The 24,730-nt window shown below is 39.4% G+C and overlaps 1 protein-coding gene and 1 non-coding gene across 3 annotated transcripts in view; both read left to right on the top strand.

Annotated features, from left to right (window-relative positions):
* The window catches only part of CFI (complement factor I), a 60,792-nt gene that overhangs the window by 19,133 nt on the left and 16,929 nt on the right, over positions 1–24,730 (top strand). The window contains exons 4-9 of one of the 2 annotated variants that reach the window (XM_058294169.1): positions 8,378–8,559; positions 9,718–9,831; positions 9,963–10,073; positions 14,816–14,839; positions 15,004–15,024; positions 18,107–18,142. In XM_058294169.1, the coding sequence (XP_058150152.1) occupies positions 8,378–8,559; positions 9,718–9,831; positions 9,963–10,073; positions 14,816–14,839; positions 15,004–15,024; positions 18,107–18,142 (488 nt within the window). The remainder of the gene's footprint in view (positions 1–8,377; positions 8,560–9,717; positions 9,832–9,962; positions 10,074–14,815; positions 14,840–15,003; positions 15,025–18,106; positions 18,143–24,730) is intronic. The other variant, XM_058294172.2, reaches the window with a different exon arrangement.
* On the top strand, positions 19,488–19,590 carry LOC111759919 (U6 spliceosomal RNA). Its single transcript, XR_002793756.1, has one exon. It is a non-coding gene; the product is annotated as a U6 spliceosomal RNA (small nuclear RNA).

The following is a 24,730-nucleotide window of genomic DNA, read 5'->3' on the forward strand; positions in this document are numbered from 1 at the left end:
AGCTGCCCTTGGTTCTTTGCCTGGTGAGGTGACCCAAACTTTCATTCTGGAAGATTCTGGACCATTGTTAGTCCCACCTGGATTGGGTTGTTGCAATTATCCACTGACTTTAATAACATTGCCTGTATTCCAGGCAAATCATTCTTTGCCTCCATTGTGTAGGTGCACTCCTTTTTCCCCTTAATAGCAAGGATCAGTCATCCCAGTCAGTACAGCAATTCACTTCTTTGCCTGTTAATTCAGAGGCACAAGGAGCAAAGTGGCAAGGTGGCAGTCTTAATTTCCAGTTCAATGGAATCTTTATTGTGTTCCCTGGTGGAAGCACTCCTCCTTTTGGAGCTAAGACCTGTAGACCAGCAAAGCTTAAGGTTGCAGGTACCAGATCCAAAAATTTTCCTAGTGGATCAATATGGGCTATAGTGAGTGGTGCCACTATCATTTCCACCCCTTGATTCCTGAATCCATGAATCCAGGCTATGGGAAAAACAGCACCATAGAGTGAACACTGATTTAGAGCATACACAGCCTCCTGGAGAACGTTGCCCCCACCCTGCAAGGTATTGCCACATAGTTGGCACCATTACTGAGTCTTCAAAAGGCCATTCCAGGGAAGTGGTTGTGGCTCAACTGATAGAGCATCCGCCTACCACATGGAGGGTACAGGGTTCGATACCCAGGGCCTCCTGACCCATGTGGTGAGCTGGCCCATGCACAGCACTATCGGGTGCAAAGAGTGCCGTGCCATGCAGGGGTGCCCCCACGTAGGGGAGCCCCACACGTAAGGAGTGTGCCCCGCAAGGAGAGCCACCCTGCATAAAAAAAAGTGCAGCCCACCCAGGAGTGGTGCCACACACACTGAGAGCTGACGCAGCAAGATGATGCCACAAAAAAGAGACAGTTTCCCTGTGCCGCCTGATAATACAAGCAGACTCAGAAGAACACACAGCAAATGGACATGAGGTTGGAAGGGGAGAGAAATAAATAAAATAAATCTTAAAAAAAAAAAAAAAGGCCACTCCACCATTCTGTCAATCCAGCTGCTTCAGGATGATGGGGAACATGGTAGGACCAGTGAATTCCATGAGCATGTGAACATTCCCACACATCATTAGTTGTGAAATGGGTTCCTTGATCAGAAGCAATGCTGTGTGGAATACTGTGGCAGTGGGTAAGACATTCAGTAAGTCCACAGATGGTAGTTTTGGAAGGAGCATTGTGTGCAGGAAATGCAAACCAATATCCAGAGTATGTATCTATTCCAGTTAGAACAAATAGCTTCCATGATGGAAGTGCTCCAATATAATCAGCCTGCCACCAGGTAGCACACTGATCAGCTTGGAGAATGGTGCCATATTGCCAATCTGCTGTTGGCAGATTGGGCACTCAGAAGTGGCTATAGCCAAGTCGGCCTTGGTGAGGGGAAGTCCATGTTGCTGAGCCATGCATATCTTCCATCCCTACCTCCATGGCCACTTTGTTCATGAGACCATTTGGCAATGACAAGAGTGGCTGGGGAAAGAGGCTGAGTACTAGCCACAGAGGGGGGTCATCCTATCCACTTTATTATTAAAATCTTTCTCTGCTGAAGTCACCCTCTGATGATCATTCATGTGGAACACAAATACTTCATGTGTTTTGCCCATACAAAAAGGTTTATCCAAATACATCTTCCTGAGACTTCTTTTTCACCAATTTTCCAATCATGTTCCTTCCAAGTTCCTGACCATCCTGCCAAACCATTGACAGCAGCCCATGAATCATTGTCCAGATGCACCTCTGGCCATACCTCCTTCCAAGAAAAATAAACAGCCAGGTGCACTACTCAAACTTCTGCCCACTAGAAGGATTTGCCCTAACTACTTTCCTTCAGGGATCTCCCAAAAGGGTCTGCAGTGCTAGAGCTGTCAACTTTCAGTGATTACCTGCATATTGGGACAGAACCATCTGTAAATCAGGCCTGAGTTTTCTCTTCCTCAGTCAACTGATTGTAGGGAACTTCCTCTTTATTATGGAGTGCTGCTGTGCACACCAAACATTATGGTTTGGTGGGTGAGACAATAGGTAGCTCATGAAAGGCAACTCAGATCTCATGGTAAAGTCATGGCCCATGGTTAAGTGTTCAGTATCTGTTAAGGCCCAGCAGCAGACCAAAAGCTTTTTCTCAAAAGGAGAGGGTTATTTGCAGGGGATTTTGGGCTTTGCTCCAAAATCCTGTGTCTGCATTGTGATTCTGCTATAGGGATCTCCCAAAGGCTCCAGACAGCCTCTCTATTTGCCACTGACACTTTCAGCACAATTGGATCTGCTGCATCATATGGCCCAAGTAGCAGTGCAGCTTGCACGGCAGCCTGTAACTGTCACAGAGTCTCTTCTTGTTCTGGTCCCTATTCAAAACTAGCAACTTTTCTGGTCACTCAGTAAATGGGCTGGAGTAGCACACCTAAATCAGGAATGTGTGATCTCCAAAATCTGAAGAGACCAACCAAGAATTGAGCCTCTTTTCTGATCATAGGCAGGGACAGATGCAATAGCTTGTCCCTCACTTTAGAAAGAATCTCTTGACATGCCCCACATCACTGGACACCTAGCAATTTCATCAAGACAGAAGGCCCCTTATTTTGTTGGATTTATCTCCCATCTTCCCTCATGCAAATGCCTTACCCATAAGTCTAGAGCCGAAGCTACTTTTTGCTCACTAGGTCCAATCAGCATAATATCATCAATATAATGGGCCAGTGTGATGTCTTATGGGAGGGAGAGATGTTCAAGTTCCCTGAAGACAATGGCATAGAGCTGAAGACTTGATATACCCCTGAGGCACGGCAGTTAAGGTATATTGCTGGACTCATGAGCTGAAAGCAAACTGATTCTGGTGGTCCTTACTAACGGCAATTGAAAAAAAAACACATTTGCCTGATCAATAGCTGTACACCAGGAAGAAGGGGATGTGTTGATTTACTCAAGTGATAATTCCACATCTGAAACAGCAGCTGCAATTGGAGTCACCACCTGGTTAAGTTTATGATAATCTACTGTCATGCTCCAAGATCCATCTGTTTTCTGTACAGGCAAAATAGGAGAGTTGAACGGGGATGTTTGGGAATCATCATTCCTGCATTCTTCAATCCTTGATGGTGACACTAATCTCTGCAATCTGTCTAGGAATCTGGTGTTGCTTTTTATTTACTATTTTGATGGTAGGCTGGAGCAGTTCTCGTGGCTTCCTCTTGGTCTTTCCTACTCTAAGAGCCCTTACTCCACATGTTAGGGATCTCATGTGGGGATTCTGCCAGTTACTGAGTATGTCTATTCCAATTATGCATTCTGAAACTAAGGAAATAATGATGGAACAGGTCCAGGGACCCACTGGACCCACTGTGAGACAGACCCAAGCTAAAACTCCATCAATCACCTGACCTCCATAGGTCCCTACTCTGACTGGTGGACCACAGTGAATTCTGGGTCCCTGGAATTAATATCACTTCTGATCCAGTGTCTAACAATCCATGAAATGTCTGATCATTTCCTTTTCCCCAGTGCATAGTACTCTGGTAAAAGGCTGTAGGTCTCTTTGGGGAAATCTGGGAAGAAGATTAACTGTAAATTTTTGGCAGTGTACCAGGATCCTTCCCCAAGGGGAACTGGCCTTCCCCTCATTCAAGGGGCTCTGGGTCTGTAAACTGTCTCAAGCCTGAAAATTGATTAAGGGACCATGACTCTCTGTTTCTGTAATTCAAGTTTGGCTTTTGTTCACTTGACCTAGAACATTTCTGTTTATATAGATCAAGTAAGAATTTAGTAGACTGCCCATCTATTGTACTTCTAGGTACTCCATAACCTATTAGCCAACACCATAGATCTATGTGATTTAGACTCTTTAGATTGCTGCTTTGAGTCTGCCTTTCATTGTGGTAGTCACACCTACCACGTCTTTGGCAATTGAGTGCTGCTACTTTAGCTTCTGCCAGTCAGGGATGCGATCATCCCCTTAGCATTTAAGGATTCTAGTTCCATGATGATAGCTCCCACAGAATATCTGACTTACACAGAAGAACAACCACAGAGCTCTTCAGAGAAGATGGAGTTAGTCTCACAAATTTATTCCTCACAATCCTGGGAAAAGGTGTGTCTTCTGGACATTCCTGGGGTGGGTAGGCAGGTCTTAAATGGTGAATCCATTCTAACATTTAATCTCTCTAAGCCTTTTGATACCCTCATCTACAGTATACCAGGTAATTTGGGCATCTTGACCTCAGGCATCGTAGGCCATCTTTTGGTCCATGTTTCAGCCAGCCACCCAAACATACTGTTAGAGCCCTTTCTAATCACTCAGGCTACAATATTAAATCCAGAAATCTGCTTAGCGGTCCTATATATACAGATTCATCCTGATCCAACTTTATTCCATACCCTGTTATTCCATACCCTTGTTACCAGATGGCCCTGGTTTCTGGGTTTCTAGGTTCTTGGCTTATGTCACATAAAAGAATTTAAGGACACACCATAGGGTAGGCAAGAGAGTAAAGAGTTTATTAAGAAATGAGAAAAGTACAAGGTTCAAGACATGGACCATGGGTGTACTGCAGAGTGAGTTGCATGTGTGGGGCACCAGATCAGGGCTTTTTAAAGTCTTTCCTCCTTCCCCTTCATAATGTTAGGGTGGGGCCCCAGCTGTTTGCTGTTCTGATTGGTTGTCCCCCTCTATCATTTCTCAGGGGGCCAATGGTGAGGCCTTTTGAGAGTATTTAGGGCTTTCCCTTGACCCCAAATGGGAGTCTCATTCCAAATGAGATTCTCATGGCTGGGGTCTTGCAGTGTCTTTCCAGCATCCTTCTTCTGAGGAGGTTTCTGGCCAGGTGGTCTGTCGGCCATGTTGTATGCCAAGCCAGCTGCCTTCCCCCTTTCACTATACTAACCTGCCTTACCCTTAAAACCCATTCCCATACATATCCTCCTGATTTTTGCCTATATAAACTGGAAAATTCATGCAGTTCTTTTAGAGTATAGCATACTTCCTCATGGGTCACACTTTGTACTTCACCTTTGGGAGCTCTTTGTGATTTTAGTTTAGTTATAGGTCTGGAAGAAAAGAGGAGTGGTAGGGGTGGGTAAGGAAAAGAATTAGAAGTGTTTTGCAAGTCAATTTCCTCAGCACATTTCCTTGCAGTTTCATCTGGTGAGACAGGATTAATCTCTTGAGGCAGGTGTTGGACCGCAGACCACTCAGGGCAGGGTGGATGTTGGGTGATTGTTTCTTCAGGGCACAGAGGAGGTACGGACTCCTTAGGGCAGCCTGGAGAGTGGGTAGTACAGGTTTGAGGTTGGGTGGTACCCACCTCAGGGCATGGAGCAGGTCTGGATTCCTTGGGTAGGCTGGAGGTTGTGTGATGCAAGCTTGACATTGGCTGATCTCCTTGAGGCAGACCATTACAGGTTTATCTGTTAAAGTCTTAGCAGAATTTAGAGTTTCAATATTCCCACCAATATCATCATCAATCCACATGTCTCCATCCCAATCCTCAGGATTCTACTCCTTTTCTATCAGTGTCAACACTTTAACAGCAGACACCCTGCAAGGTTGAGATTTTAGTTTCCAGTGTAACTCTGCTACTCACACTGTGAGACTCTGAGTCTGTTTTTCAGAGATCGCAAGTCTGTTTCTCAAGAACCATTCCCAGTATTAGTCTGGGTTCTCAAGGGAAACAGAACCCATAGGAGATATCTGTAAATAGTATTTGATTTTACAAAATTGTCTCACGTGACTGTGGAGATGCACAAGTCCAAATTCCAGAGGGCAGGCTGCAAACTAGGGGTTTTGATGAAGGTCCTCGATGAGTTCCCCAGGACACACTGGCTGTCTGTAGTAGAGATGGGAATTCTCTCTCTGAATACTGAAATCACTTCCTCTTTGGATGAGATGTCACTCATTGTTGACAACAACCTCCTCAGATGATTGTACATGTAATTAGTCATATATGCAATCAACTCACTGATGATTAAAGTCCATGAATTGCCTTGTATTACAATTAGCCCAGTGCTTCCTTGACCAAACAACTGGGCACCATTACCTGGCTGAGTTCACACAGTAGCCTAACCATCACAGGTTTATCACCTTCATTGATTTTCTTAAGTTGAATCACCCTTGCATATCTGGGATAAATCCTACTTGATAATGTGGATAATTCTTTCAACGTGCTGTTGGATTTGGTTCATTAGTTTATTCTTGAAGATATCTTCATCTACATTCATAATGTGGTGATCTTTTTATTACTGATTTTCTAATTAATTGCCTTGTGGCCAGGGAATGTGCCTTTAGGGCAGCATTTTTAAAATATATTTTTTGAGATTGCTTTGTGGTTCAGTATGTTTTATAATAAATGCTTCAGAAGTGCTTGACATTACACATATACTCAATTATTGAGTACAGGGTTCTATATAATATATATGCTATCATTTAGAACAAGAAAGCCTGTTAACTGCTTTGTTAAAATCTATTCCTATTTTTTACTTTCAATATTAATATATCTTTGTATTTTAGGAGCGTCTCGTAAACACCTGGATTTTTTTTTAATCTAATATGGCAATCATTGTTTACCTAAGAATTTAGCCCATTTATTTTATTGTGCTTACTTACATTGTTGAATTAATTTTTCCTATCTTATTTTGGACTTATTATTTACTTTGTGTTTTCTAGCTTTATTGATTAATCAATTTTTTTAATCCTTCCCCTTTTTCTCCTCAAAATTCCTCCTTGCTTTAGGAATTATACATTTCAATTCTATACATAAAAATTCCTTAGTGATTATCCTTAATTTATACCATGATTATTTGATTTAGGAAGTCTTCACCCCCCTCAGGGATAGCACAAAGAACGCCATTACCCCATCTTCTCTTATATGTTCATGTTTCCAGTATTTAATTCCACCTTGTGTTTATATATTCCCAAATTTAATCACTATTATTATATAAAAAGCAAGTATTATTACTGTTGTTCAGATTACCTCATGCTTACCAACTTCTTGGTCTTCCATTCCTTCTTGCATCTCAATCCTTCTTTCTGAATTCAGTTTTCTTCTTCTTAAACTACATTTGTTGGTAGGTTGATAGTGATTCTCTTATTATTAGATCAAACATAGGATATTGCTGATATTTGACTTTTGACCCATGCCTTATGGTTTAACCTAATGGTAAACCTTCTCAATCTTTGCCATCTTAGTAATTTGCTTGTATTTTACATATGCTCATGGACTTATGTTTCCAATTTTAGCCAGGGAGATTTTTCCTTCCTTTATTGAGAGTTCATCAATGGTGCTTTTTTTCTAGTATTTTCAGGTATTTTTAGATAAGAGATTTTCCAGATTATCTGTCTGAATACCCCAAATGACTACTATAACTTCATTATGAATCTCGTGTGATTTTTTAAAAAATCCTCTTTATTCTCTTTTGTGGTGGTTGTTGTTGTTTGCATTTAATTCTGATTTCCCTAATACTTATTTTGCCACTGTGCTTTATATTTATTTACACTTGTCCAATGTAGCTTTGCCCAACCGTTTTTAAAACACATTTCCTTTTTCTTCTAAAGAGAAATAAGAGGCAATTGAATATCCTGGAAGAATCTGCAATTTATCTTCCTTATAGCATTGGGTAATGGAGGGGTATCCAATAAATAATACTCCTCTTCCCCCCCACATTTTGAACAAGTTGCAAAGACCACACAATGGCACATGGATGCCAAAATATCACCTTTTTTACTGCCAAGGCAGAATTGGAGGATGTAACTTTCTGTGAAAACAAAATAGGCCTGCTAGAATTGAATCAACCTAACTTCTCAGATTCTATGCAATAATGGCCAATCAGGTAAGTCTTACAGCATGGGGGAACATTTTTCCTCCTCTTTTCAAAAAGAAAAAGTAGAAGAGCTGAGCTGACCATGAATGGTCCATAATTTGAAAATTCCCTGATCAAGTGAATCCCCTCCTTTTTCCAGAGAGTGGAGAAGGTAAGGGGATGGAAAAAGGCCAGGAATAGCACAGCTCAGGCTGGAAAGGAACATCAGAATTGGGAAGAAGCATTCCTCCTTAAAAAAGAGACAGGGGAGAGGTAACCAATATTTGCTACGTGCTTGCCATGTTTCAAACACTGACTGGTCAGTTTAAATTGATAATTTTAGTTAATCTTCCCAAAACCCAGGAAGGTAGTTATATTACCATTGATGGTGGAAGATACTGATGCTCATAGAATTTTAATATCTTGCCCAATCTGAAACTCACATTTAGATATTGAGAGAAAATAACCCTAACCCTTTACCTTCTACAGTGAGGTTATAAAAACGAAGTACTCATTATTCTACCCTAATGTTTATTCATTCCATTTGCAGAGGCGCTCTTGATACTGAAGGAAGCTTTCTTACATCTGAAGATATCACTACAAATGACACTGAATGTCTGAATGTGCACTGTCGAGGATTAGAGACCAGTTTGGCTGAATGTACTTTTACTAAGGCAATGACTAACGGATACCAGGAATTAGCTAGTGTGGTGTGTTATACACAGAATGCAGGTTGGTAGAGTATTCACCTATTTTCCCTTCATTCAAGGTCATTTATTTCACACTCAGTCTATAGTAAACAAACAAATGATTGATACCCGGTTGCCAGTCAGAGAGGCAAAGATATGGCCTCTATAATGTTTTGGGTTTTAGATACTAAATTGGTGCTTTTCCCTACTGTACTTTTTGTCATTCAAATATTACTTCTATTCAGATCTCTGTGTGGAAAGCAAAGCTGTTTGACTCCCCTTTACTTCTTTGAACATCTGGATTAAAGTTAATATAGCTAACACAAGCCAATTCTCTGTCAAAAGAAACCTTGGCATCTCCTTTGAGATGTCCAGCCTATATATATTCCTTTAAAATATTTAAGTGACCATGACAGGGCTTCACTTTCTAGGAAGTCATTGCTACTTTGCTCCTCCATCCTGGCATTGACATATTTTAGCCATACATATGGTGCCAAAGGCCAAAGCCATGCCCTCCCATTTTCTGATGCTAAGAAAAAGTACCATCAAAATATAAATGGCATTCCCAAACATGTCTTGGGGGTGAGAATTAAGGTAGTAGCATGAAAAGAATGGGTGAGAACCAGGGCTTCCAATGTACAGCAAGAGACCCTAATTCTTGATCCCATTATTCCCAACATGTTTTTTGTTGTTGTTGTTGTTCTTTTATTATCATTTTTTTACAGATACATAGATCACACAAAATGTTACATTAGAAAATATAAGAGGTTCCCATATACCCGGCTCCTCCCACATCAACAACTTCTTTCATTAGTGTGGTACATTCATTGCATTTGATGGATACATTTTGGTGCATTGCTACACATCATGGATTATAGTTTACGTTGTAGTTTACACTCTCTCCTAGTCCATTCAGTGTGTTACAACAGGGTATATACTGTCCTGCATCTGTCCCTGTAATATCATTCAGGACAACTCCAAGTCCCGAAAATGCCCCCTTATCACACCTCTTTTTCCCTCTCCCTGAATTCAGCAACTCCCGTGGCCACTGTCTCCACATCAATGATATAATTTCTTCCATTGCTAGAGTCACAATAATTCTATAGTAGAATACCAGTAAGTGTACTCTCCTAACATGTTTTAAGGATATCACATCACAATTCTATAAATAAACTTCACAAAGAAAATCCTTGTGTTACAGATTCTCCAACCAATGGCTTGTTTCAGTGCGTAAATGGGAAATACATTCCTGAAAAGAGGGCCTGTAATGGCATCAATGATTGTGGAGACCAAAGTGATGAGCTCTGCTGTAAAGGTAGAGATAAATCTAGGTTTGAAATGCCCACATGTGTCTTCATGATTAAAAAATGTAAAAACGATTACATTTTAAGATCCCATCTCATTCAATTTTAAGAAATGAAGAAATCTCTATTTTTGTTTTTGTAGGATGCCAAGGTGAAAGTTTCCTTTGTAAATCAGGTGTTTGCATTCCACAACAGTATAAATGCAATGGTGAGGTGGACTGCATCACAAAAGATGATGAAATTGGTTGTGAAGGTAATTTTTTATTTTGTGGTTACTTTTCTTCATTATTTGATCCAGGAATTCTGAAACTCTTCTTTAGGTGATCTGTAATCCTAAGTGACCATAGGAGGATGTAGCAGTAACAGTCCTATGACTGGGCATTTGAAGATATATGGAATGATAACCTCTACATATTTTCATTCAGAAAATATTTGTTATTTTAGATGTTTTTATTAGAAAAATGTTCCCATGTACAAAAAAAGTACAGTGGTAGAATGAACCCCTATGTACTCATCTTAGAGTTTCAGCAACTATCAGTATTTTGCCAGTCTTGCTTACCTCTCTTCTAGTTTGTTTGTTTGTTGGAGTATTTTAAAGCAAATTTCATATATCATGTCACTTCACCTGTACACATTTCTAAGGATAAGAACATATATATATATAATATATAATATAATATATATCCTTAGAAATATATATATAATATGTATAATATATATATAATATATATAGTATTTTAAAGCAAATTTCATATATCATGTCACTTCACCTGTACACATTTCTAAGGATGAGAACATTATATATATATATAATATATATATAATATATAATATATATAAATATATATATATAACCATCCTATCAACACATCTATATATATATGTTCTTATCCTTAGAAATGTATATATAATATATATAATATATAATATATATAAATATATATATAACCATCCTATCAACACATCTAAAAATATTAATTCTGTAACATCATTTAATAATAGCTTATGTTCAAATTTTCCCAACTGTTCAAATGTGTTTGAATCAGGATGCAAACTGTCTATACATTAGGTTTTTTAAACCTCTTTTATTCTTTAAATGTTGCCCATCCACCTATTCACCCCTAATTTTTTTCATGTCATTGGTTTTTTTTCAGGAGGTAGCAGGGATTGAACCTGGGGCCTTGTACATACAAAGCAGGTGCTCAACCACTGAGCTACACCTGCTTTGCTCATGTCATTGATTATGGAGGAAACCTGAGTCATTTGTCCATAGGGTCTCCCTCATTCTAGATATGACTAATTCCTCCTTGAGATGTGAATGTGTTCTTCTATCTCAGGAATTTCCCAAAATTTCCAAACAAGTCTTTAGATCCTAGAGGATTGATTAGATGCAAGGTTCAATATTTTAGGCAAGAATTCTTGATGGGTGTTGCTGTTCACTTCCTATTATATGTAATGCTCTGTTCTCTGGTTGTCCCACTAGTAATGCTAAGATTGAGCATTGAATCACCTTGATCTTTCCATTAAAAATTTCTCCTATACGTGTTTACCAAAATGATTTTTAGCAGACTTTGTTAACTATTGTCTAGATATATTTTGACAGTAGGGGTTGCAAGATAGTGTTTTCTAATTCTGTTATTACTTCTGCATTTATTAACTGGAATTTTACAGAGAACTTTCCTTCATCAAATATTTGGTTACCATGAAATGAATTTCAAGTGGAAAGGCAAAATAATGCTATTCATTCCTTTCACTTACCAAGTTTCAAAAGAATGAGTTGGTGCCATGGGCAACCTCCAATTGTCTTCAATGTTGTGCTACACTGACTGACTTTTTTGTTCCAACTGATGCTTTCAGGAGGAAAATCTCTGTGAATTATTTATTCGTTCATTTATTCCACAAATATTTATCGAATGTCAACTATGTATGCTGAACAATGTTCTAGGAACTGGGGTTACAGTAATGAATAATGTTTTCAAAGATCCTTGTTCTTTTCTAGTAGTTTACATTCTAGTGGGGAAAAAGGGACAATAAACAAGAGAAATAAATAAATGTCAAGAAAAATAGTAAGTTCTAAGGAGAAAAACTAAAGCAGGGAAGGAGTATATAAAATGTCAGGGGGTAAGTTTTGTGTGTGTGTTTTTTGGGGGGAGGTAAGTTTTTAAATTTTAGATAAGGTGATCAGGGAAGGCCTCACTGAAATAACTTTTACATAAAAATGAAGGAAATGATAGAGCTAGCCATGGAGCTATCTGGAAAGGAGTGTTCGAAGGAGAGGTACCAGCCAATGTCGTGTTCCTAAGACAGGAACATTCCTGCTATGTTTGAGGGACAAGCAGCAAGGTGCCTAGTGTGGCAGAGGTACATATGGCAGCAGTGAGAGTAAGAGAATGGGCAATAGGTGATATTAGTGAGGTGGCAGCAGTGAGGAAGACAAGGGGGTCAGGACAGACATGTAAAGTCTGCTAGTGAGTGAAAGGGGGGCCACTACTTGACTTTGAGGAGTGTGATGTGCTCTGACTTTCATTTTAAATCCAGTCATTCTGGGTGGGGAATAGGCTTTATGAATGGTCAGGGGAGAAATGGGGAATCATTAGTGGAAACTAATGCAGTAATCCAAGGAAGCAATGATGGTGACTAAGACAAGTTGGTAGGAATGGAAATGGTGAGAAGTGGTCAAATTCTGAATATATTTTGAAGGTAGAGCCAAAAAGATTTGCTGATAGATTGGAATGGGGGTAGGAGTGAGAGCAAATGAGCAGTCAGATTCCAAGGGTTTTGGTGTGAAAATCAAAAGGATGGAGATGCTATCAAAAATAGGGAAGGTTGTAGAACCAGTTAGTATGCTTATATCTACATATTTTTGGGAACTTATCCAGTGGTGTTGCTGGTAAATGTTTAACCACTGGTTTCCTGGGTTGGGGAGGAGGCCCTGATCTGTAGTTTTTCCCAGTTTTGGTGGTGTAATGATTCACCATGGGTAATTTCAAGCTACTGACATGACATCCCAGAACATGAGTTGGGGGATCAATGGACACAGCAGGCTTTTGCAAGCTCGTATGAGTCAGCACCAGCACACTACTTACTTTTAATGTTTATTGTACAGGTAGTTTTTTATACTTGTCTTACCTCCCCTTCTCAATAATAAACTCCTTGAAAACATACTCCATCTAATTATTTTTAGATTCCAAAAGTTCTAGAAATGCCTCCTTATACACACATCTGTAAATAAATGCTGAGGATATAAAGGGATGGATGAATTGAGAGTAATAATAAATTTGCCTTACTTGGTAGACCAAGTATTTGACTTTACTGAAATTTTGTTTTATTTTTCCATTGATAGCAAGTCTTAAATTGGAGAATATGCTTTTTAGGATGTCGAACCATTAGTTTGTTTTGATGAGTGTGTAAGCAGTTGGGCAAAAGTACTTTTGTGTTCATTAAAATTATGGGGAGTAGATGTAGCTCAAATGGTTGAGCACCTGCTTCCTATGGACAAGGTCCCAGGTTTGATACCCAGGAACTTCTAAAAAAAAATGAAAAAACCAGCTCTCATTGGGGAGTGGATATAGCTCAGAGGTTGAGCATCAGCTTCCCATGTATGAGAAGTCCTGGGTTCAATTCCCAGTACTTCCTAATAAAATAAATAATAATAATAATAATCCAATCCTTTGTAAAAAGAGGAGAGGAAGAAAAAAAAATTTCAGTGAGGAAGGCAGCAAACCAAGACTTTTGCCAGTGAGATTGTACAGTTTGATGTCATTTCTTTAGTACAATATTTCAGGTTTCTTTTCCTACTCCTCCTCTTCCTTAACTTTACCCTCCTTTTCCTCCTCCTCTTTTTTTTTTAAAGATTTTTTTTTATTTATTTCTCTCCCCTTCCCCTGCCTTGCCACATTGTCTGCTCTCCGTGTCCATTAGCTGTGTGTTCTTCTGTGGCCGCTTCTATCCTTATCAGCGGCGCCAGGAATCTGTGTTTCTTTTTGTTGCGTCATCTCTCTGTGTGCGCGGCGCCATTCCCCGGCAGGCTGTACTTTCTTTCGCACTGGGCGGCTCTCCTTATGGGGCGCACTCCTTGCACGTGGGGCTCCCTTACGCGGGGGACACCCCTGCGTGGCAGGGCACTCCTTGCGCACATCAGCACTGCGCATGGGCCAGCTCCACACGGGTCAAGGAGGCCCAGAGTTTGAACCGCCGACCTCCCATGAGGTAGGCGGATGCCCTATCCATTGGGCCAAATCTGCTTCACTCCTCTTCCTCTTGATTCAAAACTCAAAGTTTAAGATTAAAAAAGTGGTTTCTTAATTTATCAGAAAAAAAATCCTACTAGAAGGGATTAATCATAACTTAAAGTTTATTTATTTTCATCAATTTATTCAATTCATATGAAAAATACATTTAGTCAACTGTCACCTCAGTTTACCCTTCTTTAGGATGAGCTCTGCCTTTTGTCTTTCAGCAATGATTCTATTGCCCCCCCACAAACACACACACACAGAGGGCAAGTGAAAGCAGAGATATAAAATAAATATATTAGTGTATTCATTGACCTCTCTTTTAGGCAGTCAGGTCAGAAAACTAAATCAAGGAAGGTTTGGATTATATCTTGAGTTCAATTTCATTTATCACGAATTCATATTATCACAAGGCCTTATTTTATTAATATAAGCTTAAGATGGTTATAAATTTTGCATCACTGTAGAGATGTTTGCTGTTGAAGAGGTGTTCAAATATAGCTAAAATACTAATCTCTTTTTAAAATTCAAATTGAAATGATTTCCTTGGTGCAGTTAAATCTATGTGTTTAATTGTAAAATAAGTAAGTTATTTTGCTGTACTAAAAGCCAAAGTAAGATGGCAAAGTATGGTTTCTTTTCTCATTTTGTAAATATTAATTTAAGTTGTTATCTACTTTTATGTTAATGACTTGTAAATATTTTATTCAAGTGAAAATAATCTCTGTCCTATAATGAGTTTTTTGTGTTTTGTTTTTAGCAGCTGGACATCTTAGAACTCAAGGTAAATCTATTTTTATAACAGAACATTTATATTACAGTATTGATAGCAAGGATACAGTGCTATAGCTTTTCTGATATATGTAAAGCATTGGTAATGTGTGATTTTTTTTGCTCAAATAAAAATTATCCTATGCCATGGTAAATTATTTTTGCTTTTGTTTTCAGCCATCGCATTTGTTCCGCAAGGTAAACCTTTTTTTCCCTCCCCCCTCCATTGCAGCTTTTTGCTTGCTGTCTACTTTCTGTGTCCATTCGCTGTGCATTCTTCCGTGTCTGTATTTTTTTTTTTTAATTTATTTCTGCCACACACACCCCCACGGCTTGCTTGTTGTCTGTGTCTGCTCTCTGTGTCCATTCGGTACGCGTCTCTTCTGTGTTTTTGCTTGTCTCCCTTTTTGTTGTCACCTTGCTGAGTCGGCACTCTGCGGAGCGGGCAGTCTGCGAGGCTCTCCACAGCGCTGGCGGGGGAGCCTACCTTCACAAGGGCGCCCCGGGACGTGAACCCAGGGCCTCCCATATGGCACATGGGAGCCCAACTCATTGAGCCACAGCCGCCTCCCAAGGTCAAACTTTTAATAAATTTTTTGGATGTTGCAGAATTGAAACAAAATTAAGGTACTGTTTTCTTCCTATCTTTTAATGTAATTATTAACTTAGGGTGGTGTCACCATTGTTACCAATATCCCTTTTTTAGCATGAGTTTAGGCACAGTGTGACAAACGCCAATTCTCACTCCCATCCACAGCCCGCTGACCAAATAACTACCAAAAGTAGACTCTTCCCTTCTCATTTCACATTTGCCAAATACCCTTCTCTTTATTTCTTTCTTAAAACCAAGGCTGCTCCTGAAGAAATTGCCACCAGAGGAAAGATAAGATCTTTTCATGGTAGATATTTTCTTATTTATTTATGTAAGCCAGATTTTCCTAAATGCTCCCACTCTTTGGGTCATCCTTTTCTTTAATACTCAAATCCCCAGATCACATAATGTTGGAAGTTCATGGTCCTCCTTGGGATGCCTTAGATCTCTGGGAACTTATATGCTCAAGATCAACCCTTGTTCTAAACGCCTCTTCTTAATATTCCCTCCCTCCTTCTAATCATTTCCCTTCCAATGCTGCTATTCTTTTTTGTCCCTACTTTATTCTTTTTCTCCCTCTGCTCTCCTTACCTTCCTTCCTTTCTTGTTTTGGACCTCAGGTGTAGAGAGATGAGTGAGCTGTGGTCCTCAATTCATTGTACATTATCGTCATTGGTCCAGACAAAGCCTCTCTAGTATTTGCCTATGTACCCCCTTTATTCCTATACCTTTCTGCCCTTCCCATCCCCATATAGGAAACCATTTTCATGTGCTTTAATGTGTATGTCAATTGTTGGTATGCATTCTTTTCCAACATGTGTTGTTATTCTGTGAGCACATATGTTTAATTCACGTAATATTGTGTTGTAGATCTCATTTCTTTTTTCTTGCCTTTTAAAAAGCACTAAGTTTTGGGGTTTGATTGTTTGTTTGTTTTGGAGCTACCAGGGATTGAACCCAGAACCTCGTATATGGGAAGCAGGTGTTCAAACACTGAGCTACACCCACTTTCCAATATTAAGTTTTTAAAGATCTGTCCAAGTTGCTATGTGTTCATGTAATCTGTTGCTTCTAACTGTTGCCTAAAATATTCTGTGGTGTTCATCTTTCACAATTTGTTCTCCACCTTTCCAGCAGTCACACAATCACATTGTGGTGAATAACTTCACTTTGAGGGTATGCAGGAGAATTTGGGGGGAACATCCACTAGGGCAAGGAATTGTTGGGTCTTGCGGTATGCATGGGCTTGTTTTGACTAGGCGGTGTCTCGATGTTCTTTAGCAAGGCTGTACGAGTCTACTTACCCACCATGCCTGAGGGTTCTCCTCAACTCCACCAACATTTGGCATTATCCAAGCTTTCTCATTTTGCTAGTTTCATAGTATAAAGTGATATTCATTGTTTATCAATTTGATTTCTCTAATAATCAGTGGTTTTGAGTTTCTCTTCATGTGTATGTTGGCTAGCTTTTTGAGTGTCTTCTCTCCTTTTCCTGGTTCATTTTCTTTGCCCAATTTCATATCACGGTTGCAGTTGTCATTCTAGTTAATTTGCAGGGGTTCCTTGTACGTTCTAGATATTAACTCATTGTCAGTTTTAGACATTGCAAACACCTTCTTCCATTCTGTCACCATCTATTAACTTTACACAATGTGGGTTTTGTTGACTAGAAATCCTTAACTTTTATAAAATTAAGTCAATTTTGTTTCTTACTGTTTGTGTTTTTGAAACTCTATGCTGTTCTTCTAATATCCGGTTCACCTCAGCTACACTGGATCCTCTTCATCTTCCTTTGTTGAGCATTTAATACAAATGCTGAATCTTTTCTGATTCATGAAGGTGCTTTGGTGAATGCTTCTGAGCAGAGTATCTCTTTGCCCCAGAAAACAACCTAATTGTATGACATAACCGATATATGTCTGCCGTTCCACAGAGAACTTGAGAAATCCAGGAGAAAGATACAGAATTGCTGCAGCAAAGTAGCATTGCCCTCCCTCCCAGCTATGCCATCACAACCACACCCTCATCCAAGGCAGAGCTAAAATTGGGGGGAAGCTGCCTTTGGATCCCCAGGATAAAGCAATCATAATTCTGTCCCCTGAAATGTTCTAGGATGGGGCACACTCAAGATGGAATTAGCCCAGATAGCTTCAAACAGAAGTTTAAGGAAGAGAACCTTTTTTCCCTTCTGACTAATATTAATTAGCCTAATACTAAAGCAAATAAAATATTCTCTGTTCACATGGCCCCTTTACGAGGTGCCTTATTATGTATAAATGAGCAGAGACTTTTTAACATCAGTTCAGGACTCACTTGGTCAGTATCAGTGACTGCTTCCACCTTATGTAAAAACCTCGCATTATGTAGAGTTGAAAAAGCAGCTTTCCTTCTATGGGTCCTTACACTTTACCTGTTCTAAACTCAGAAAACTGTGGCACTGTGAGTCTTGTCACTCACTTGTACCACTCACTAGACACTTCTAGTTTGATACCAGCAAAAGTTTCTAGGTAATTCATCTCAAGCCTTCAAAATTCCCTAGCTATGGAAAGGAAATAAGGATTTGGCACAGTCCTCTTTAAAGGGAGGACAAGTTTAAGATAAAAAGTTATTAACAAAGTTTTAATTTTTTAAATGATTCACTTTTTACTGTAAACACAACTCTAAACATTGGAATTTGTTTTATTATAGAGAAAATGGAAATCTTGACTGCTGATATGGATGCAGGTAAATTAACATTATACTTTTTTTACTAGTGGTTCACTGGTTTAAGTATGCAACTACATGAGTATGTATATGTGTGTTAGTGTGAATGATTTATTCAAGCACAATTAACTTTGATAGCAACTTAAATTGAAAAAAAAAATGCTCCTTTCCCTATGATTTTTGAGATAAACAAGGCTAAATGCTTCTTGAGAACTACTTCAGACTGCTCCCCACCTTGGCTCCCTTGTCTTTTTGCTCATTGTTGGTTTTTCTTGTTCACTGTTTTTTTCTAATTTTTTTGCTGATTGTGCTCGTCTGCTCATCGTTTTTGCTCAATGTCTCCTTGTTGTCCATTCATTGTTTGTTTGTCTTCTTTAGAAGGCACCAGGGGCAGCAGACTTGGCCCAGTGGTTAGGGCGTCCGTCTACCACATGGGAGGTCCCGCAGTTCAAACCCCGGGCCTCCTTGACCCGTGTGGAGCTGGCCATGAGCAGTGCCGATGCGCGCAAGGAGTGCCGTGCCATGCAGGGGTGTCCCCCGCGTAGGGGAGCCCCACGCGCAAGGAGTGTGCCCATAAGGAGAGCCGCCCAGCACGAAGGAAAGTGCAGCCTGCCCAGGAAGGGTGCTGCACACACGGAGAGCTAACACAACAAGATGATGCAACAAAAAGAAACACAGATTCCAGTGCCACTGACAACAGAAGCAGACAAAGAAGACGCAGCAAATAGACACAAAGAACAGACAACCAAGGTGGGGAGCAAAGGAGAGAGAAATAAATGAATAAATAAATCTTGAAGAAAAAAAAAGAAGGAGAAGAAGGCATCAGGAATCAAACCCAGGATGTCCCATGTGGGAGGCAGGTGCTCAACCGCTTGAGCCACATCTGCTCCCCAAGAACTGCTTTTATTTTATTTTATTTTTATTTCTCTCCCCTCCCTACCCCCCGCCCCAGTTGTCTGTTCTCTCTGTCCATTTGCTGCATGTTCTTTTTGTCCACTTCTGTTGTTGTCAGCGGCATGGGAATCTGTATTTCTTTTTGTTGAGTAATCTTGCTGTGTCAGCTCTCCGTGTGTGAGGCGCCATTCCTGGTCAGGCTGCACTTTCTTTCACTCTGGGCGGCTCTCCTTATGGGGTGCACTCCTTGCGCGTGGGGCTCCCCTACACGGGGGACACCCCTGCGTGGCACGGCACTCCCTGTGTGCATCAGCACTACACATGGGCCAGCTCCACACAGGTCAAGGAGGCCCGGGGTTCGAACCCTAGACCTCCCATGTGGTAGACGGACGCCCTAACCACTGGGCCAAGTCCACTTCCCAGAACTGCTTTTAAAAATTTGTTATTTTGGGCTTGCTTCAGCATATACTAAATATACACATATACACATATACTAAAATTGGAATGATATAGAGAAGGTTAGCAGGACCCTGTGCAAGAATGACACACAAATTCATGATGCATTCCATATTTTTATAAAATGGCTGAAATAAGTAATGCTTTACAGTAATGACATTGAATGATAATGGATTAAGCTCCCCAATCAAAAGACATAGGCTGACAGATGGATAAGAAAACATGAGCCATCCATATCTCTCTGCAGGAGACTCACCTTAGACCCAAAGATGCAAAGAGCCTGAAAGTAAAAGGTTATAAAAAGATATTTTAACACAAATAGTAACCAAAAGAGAAGAGTAGCTATACTGGTGTCAGATAAAACAGACTTTAATACAAACAAGTGATAAGAGATACAGAAAGCCATAATATATTAATAAAAGGAACACTCCACCAAGAAGGAGTAATAGTCATAAACATCTATGCACCTAACTAGAGTGCCCCAAAATACATGAGGCAAATGCTGGCAAAACTGAAAGGAGAAATAGATATCGCAACAATAATCATTGGAGACTTCAATATGCCACTCACATCAAAAGATAGAACAACTAGACAGAAGATTAACAAGGAAAAAGAGAACTTGAACAATATGATAAATGAGCTGGACCCAACAGACATATACAGAATATCATACCCCCAAACAACAGGGTATACATTCTTCTCATGTGCTCATGGATCCTTCTCCAGGATAGATCACATGTTGGGCCACAACACAGCTCTCAATAAATTCAAAAAAACTGAAATTATACAAAGCACCGTCTCTGATCATAATGGAATGAAGCTGGAAATCAGTAATAGTCAGTGTATTAGTCAGCCAAAGCTGTGCTGATGCAAAGTACCAGAAATCTGTTTGGTTTTATAAAGGGTCTTTATTTGAGGTAGAAGCTTACAGTCACAAGGCCGTAAAGTATAAGTTACTCTCCTCACCAAAGTCTGTTTCCTCACCAAAGTGTTGGAGCAAGATGGTTGCCAGTATCTGTGAGGGTTCAGCCTTCCTCTTCCTCCTAAGGCTCCATGGTCCCAGCTCCTTCTGTTCTCAGCTGTAAGTTAGCATAAGGCTTGTGTATTAGTCAGCTAAAGGGGTGCTGATGAAAAATACCAAAAATGGGTTGGTTTCCATAAAGGGTATTTATTTGGAGTAAGAGCTTACAGATACCAGGCCATAAAGCATAAGTTACTTCCCTCACCAAAGTCTATTTCCATGTGTTAGAGGAACATGGCTGCTAAAGTCTGTGAGGGTTCAGGCTTCCTGGGTTCCTCCCTTCCAGGGTCTTGCTTCTCTCTAGGTTCAAGGTTCCTTTCTTTCTGGGACTCGCTTCTCTTTCCTCTGTGTGCTTACTTCAGCATCAGACTTCAGCATCAAACTCCAACATCAAAACTCCACCATTAAGAACTCTCAACTCTGTCCTTTGCCATGCCAAGGGGCGGGGACTCAACGCCCTAATGACATGGACCAATCAAAACTCCAATCATGCCCAGGTACAGACCAGATCACAAACATAATCCAGTATCTATTTTTGGAATTTATAACCATATCAAACTGCTACAGCTTGTCTCTCTCTCTTGGCGCTTGTTTCTTTCTGGGCTCAGCTGCTCTGATCTTTCACAAGGTCAGCTATAGACTATTAGGCTCATCTCTCTTTCTGGGGCCTCCGCTGTGTCTAAGGAGCTATCTCTATTCCTCTGTGTTCTTCTCCTGTGTGTCTATTTCATGGGGCTCCAGCATCAAAACTCAAACTCTCTCTCCTCTGTCATGTTGTTTTCTCTGAGAGTCCCCACCCACCAAAGGGACAGAGAGTCAATGTCCTACTGATATGGCTGAATCAAAGCTTTAATCATAATTTAATCAAGTAAAAGTAAAACCTCTGAATTTAACACAATATAATATGCCCAGAGGAAGAGACCAGTTTACGAACACAATCTATATTTCTTTTTGGAATTCATAAATAATATCAAACTGCTACAGGCAGGAAAGGGGAAATTTCCAAACGTATAGAAGCTAAACAACACAATCTTAAACAATCAATGGGTCAAAGAAGAAATTGCCAGAGAAATATCTCTAGACAAATGGAAACAATTAACAAAACTTATCAAAACTAATGGGATACAGTAATGGCAGTACTAAGAGGGAAATGTATTGCCCTAAGTGCCTGTTTTAAAAAAGAAGAAAGAGCTAAAATCTAAGAAGTAACTGAACAATTGGACAAACTTGAAAAAGAACAGCAAACCAATCCCACAGCAAGCAGAAAGAAGAAAACAACAAAGAACAGAGCAGAAATAAATGAAACTGAGAACAACAACAAAAAAAACAATAGAGAAAATCAATAAAACCAAAAGCTAGTTCTTTGAGAAAATCAATAAAATCGACAAACTCTTAGCAAGACTAACAAAAAAAAAAAAGAGAGAGAGAGAAGATGCAAATAAATAAAATCAGGAATTAAAGGGGGAAAGTTACAGCTGACCCCACAGAAATAAAAAAGGATCATAAGAAGATACTGTGAGAAACTGTATGCCAACAAATTAGACAAGAAACGGACAAATTGCTAGAAATGCAAAAACAACCTGTATCAATTCTACAAGAAATACAGGAACTCAACAAACCAAACACAAACAAAGAGATTGAATAAGTCATAAAAATTTTCCAACAGGGCGGCGGACTTGGCCCAGTGGTTAGGGCCCCCGTCTAACACATGGGAGGTCCGCAGTTCAAACCCCAGGCCTCCTTGACCCGTGTGGAGCTGGCCCATGTGCAGTGCTGATGCGCGCAAGGAGTGCCCTGCCACGCAGGGGTGTCCCCCGTGTAGGGGAGCCCCACGCTCAAGGAGTGCGCCCCGTAAGGAGAGCCGCCCAGTGCAAAAGAAAGTGCAGCCTGTCCAGGAATGGTGCCACACACATGGAGAGCTGACACAACAAGATGACGCAACAGAAAGAAACACAGATTCCCATGCCACTGACAACAACAGAAGCGGACAAAGAAGACGCAGCAAATAGACACAGAGAACAGACAACCAGGGTCGGGGAGAAGGGGAGAGAAATAAATAAATAAATCTTTAAAAAAAATTTTTTTTTCCAACAAAGAAAAGTTCAGGACCAGATGGCTTCACAGATGAATTCTTCTAAAAAACATTTCAAGAAGAATTAATACCAATCCTGTTTAAACTCTTTCAAAAAATTGAAGAGTAGGGAAAATTACCCAACACATTTTATGAAGCCAACATTACCCTAATACCAAAGCCAGATAAAGATACTGCAGGAAAATTACAGACCAATCTCGCTAATGAATGTAGATACAAAAACTCTCAACCAAATGCTTGCAAATAGAATCCAAAAGCATATAAAAACAATTAAACACCACAATCAAGTGGGTTTTATTCCTTGTATATATGGATAATTCAACATAAGAAAATCAATTAGTGTAATTTACCACATTAACAAATCAAAGGGAAGAAAATACATGATCATCTCGATTGATGCAGAAAAGGCATTTGACAAAATCCATCATCCTTTCTTGATAAAAGCATTTCAAAAGATAGGTGCGGAGAGAAAGTTCCTCAACATAATAAAGGGCATATATGAAAATCCCACAGCCAACATAGTACCCAATGAGGAGAGGTTAAAAGCTTTCCATCTAAGATTGGAAACAAGACAAGGATGCCCACTGCCACCACTGTTAATTCAGCGTTGTGCTAGAAGTTCTAGCTAGAGTAATTAGGCAAGAAAAAGAAAGAAAAGGCATCTAAATTGGGAAAGAAGAAGTAAAACTCCCACTATTCACAAATGATAAGATCCTATATTTAGAAAACCCCAAAATATCTACAACAAAGCTAGCTAATAAATGAGTTCAACAGAGTGGCAGGATACAAGATCAACACACAAAAATCTGTAGTGTTTCTATATACTAGTAATGAGAAGGTTAAGGAAGAAATCAAGAAAAAAATTCCATTACAATAGCAACAAAAAGACTCAAATATCTAGGAATTACTTTAACCAGGAATGTAAAGGATCTGTATTCAGAGAACTACAAAACACTGCCAAAAGAAATCAAAGAAGACCTAAATAAATTGAAGGATAGCTCATATTCATGGATTGGAAGACTAAACAACATGAAAACGTCAATTCTATCCAAATTGATTTACAGATTCAATGTAATACCACTCAAAATTTCAACAACCTACTTCAGAGAAATAGAAAAGTCAATTACCAAATTTCTTTGGAAGGGAAAGAGGTCTTGAAACATCCTAAAAAAGAAGAGCAAAATTGGAGGAGTCAGTTTCCTGACACTGAAGTGTATTCTAAAGCTACAGTAGTCAAAATGGCACATAAAGACAGACACACTGATCACTGGAATCAAATTGAAAATTCAGAAATAGACCCTCACCCGCATGGTCAAATGAATTTTTTAAACAAATCAGTTTTATTGATACATATCAATAAAGCAAGGGGTATATGGGAACATCATATCTTTTAATGTAATTTTTTTTATCTATGTATCTTTAAAAAAAAAAGACGAAAAAATAAAGTGTATAAAATAAATAAAGTACACAATCCACCCAAAGTGTACAATCAGTGGTATCTGGTATAATCACATAGTTGTGCAGTCATCACTTTAATCATTTTTAGAGCTTTTTCATTATTCCAATAATAATAAACAACAACAAAAAAAAACTCATTGTCTCTCAATCTTCTATCAATAATTTTTGATAAGCCTACCAAGTCCACTTTTCTGGAACAGAACAGTCTTTTCAACAAATGATGCTGGGAGAACTGGATAAAGAATGAAAGAGGACCCCTATCTCACTCCCTATACAAGAATCAACTCAAAATTGAATCAAAGACCTAAACAAAATAACAAGAACTGTAAACTCCTAGAAGATAATGAGGGAAACATCTACAAGACCTTGTAGTAGGTGGAATCTCTTAAAAACTTACACTAAAAGCAAGAGCAACAAAAGAAAAAAATAGATAAATGGGACCTGATAAAAATTAAACAATTCTGCACCTCAAAGGACTTTGTGAAGTGTGTAAAAAGGCAGCCTTCTCAATTGGAGAAAATATTTGGAAATCACACATCGGACAAGAGTCTAATATCCACGGTCTATAAAGAGATCCTACAACTCAACAATAAAAAGCCAAATGACCCAATTAATAAATGGGCAAAAGACCTGAATAGACATTTTTCTAAAGAAGAAATACAAATGGCCAAAAAACATGAAAAAATGC

The sequence above is a fragment of the Dasypus novemcinctus genome, chromosome 1 (genome assembly GCF_030445035.2).
Source record: "Dasypus novemcinctus isolate mDasNov1 chromosome 1, mDasNov1.1.hap2, whole genome shotgun sequence".
Classification (NCBI taxonomy): Eukaryota; Metazoa; Chordata; class Mammalia; order Cingulata; family Dasypodidae; genus Dasypus; species Dasypus novemcinctus.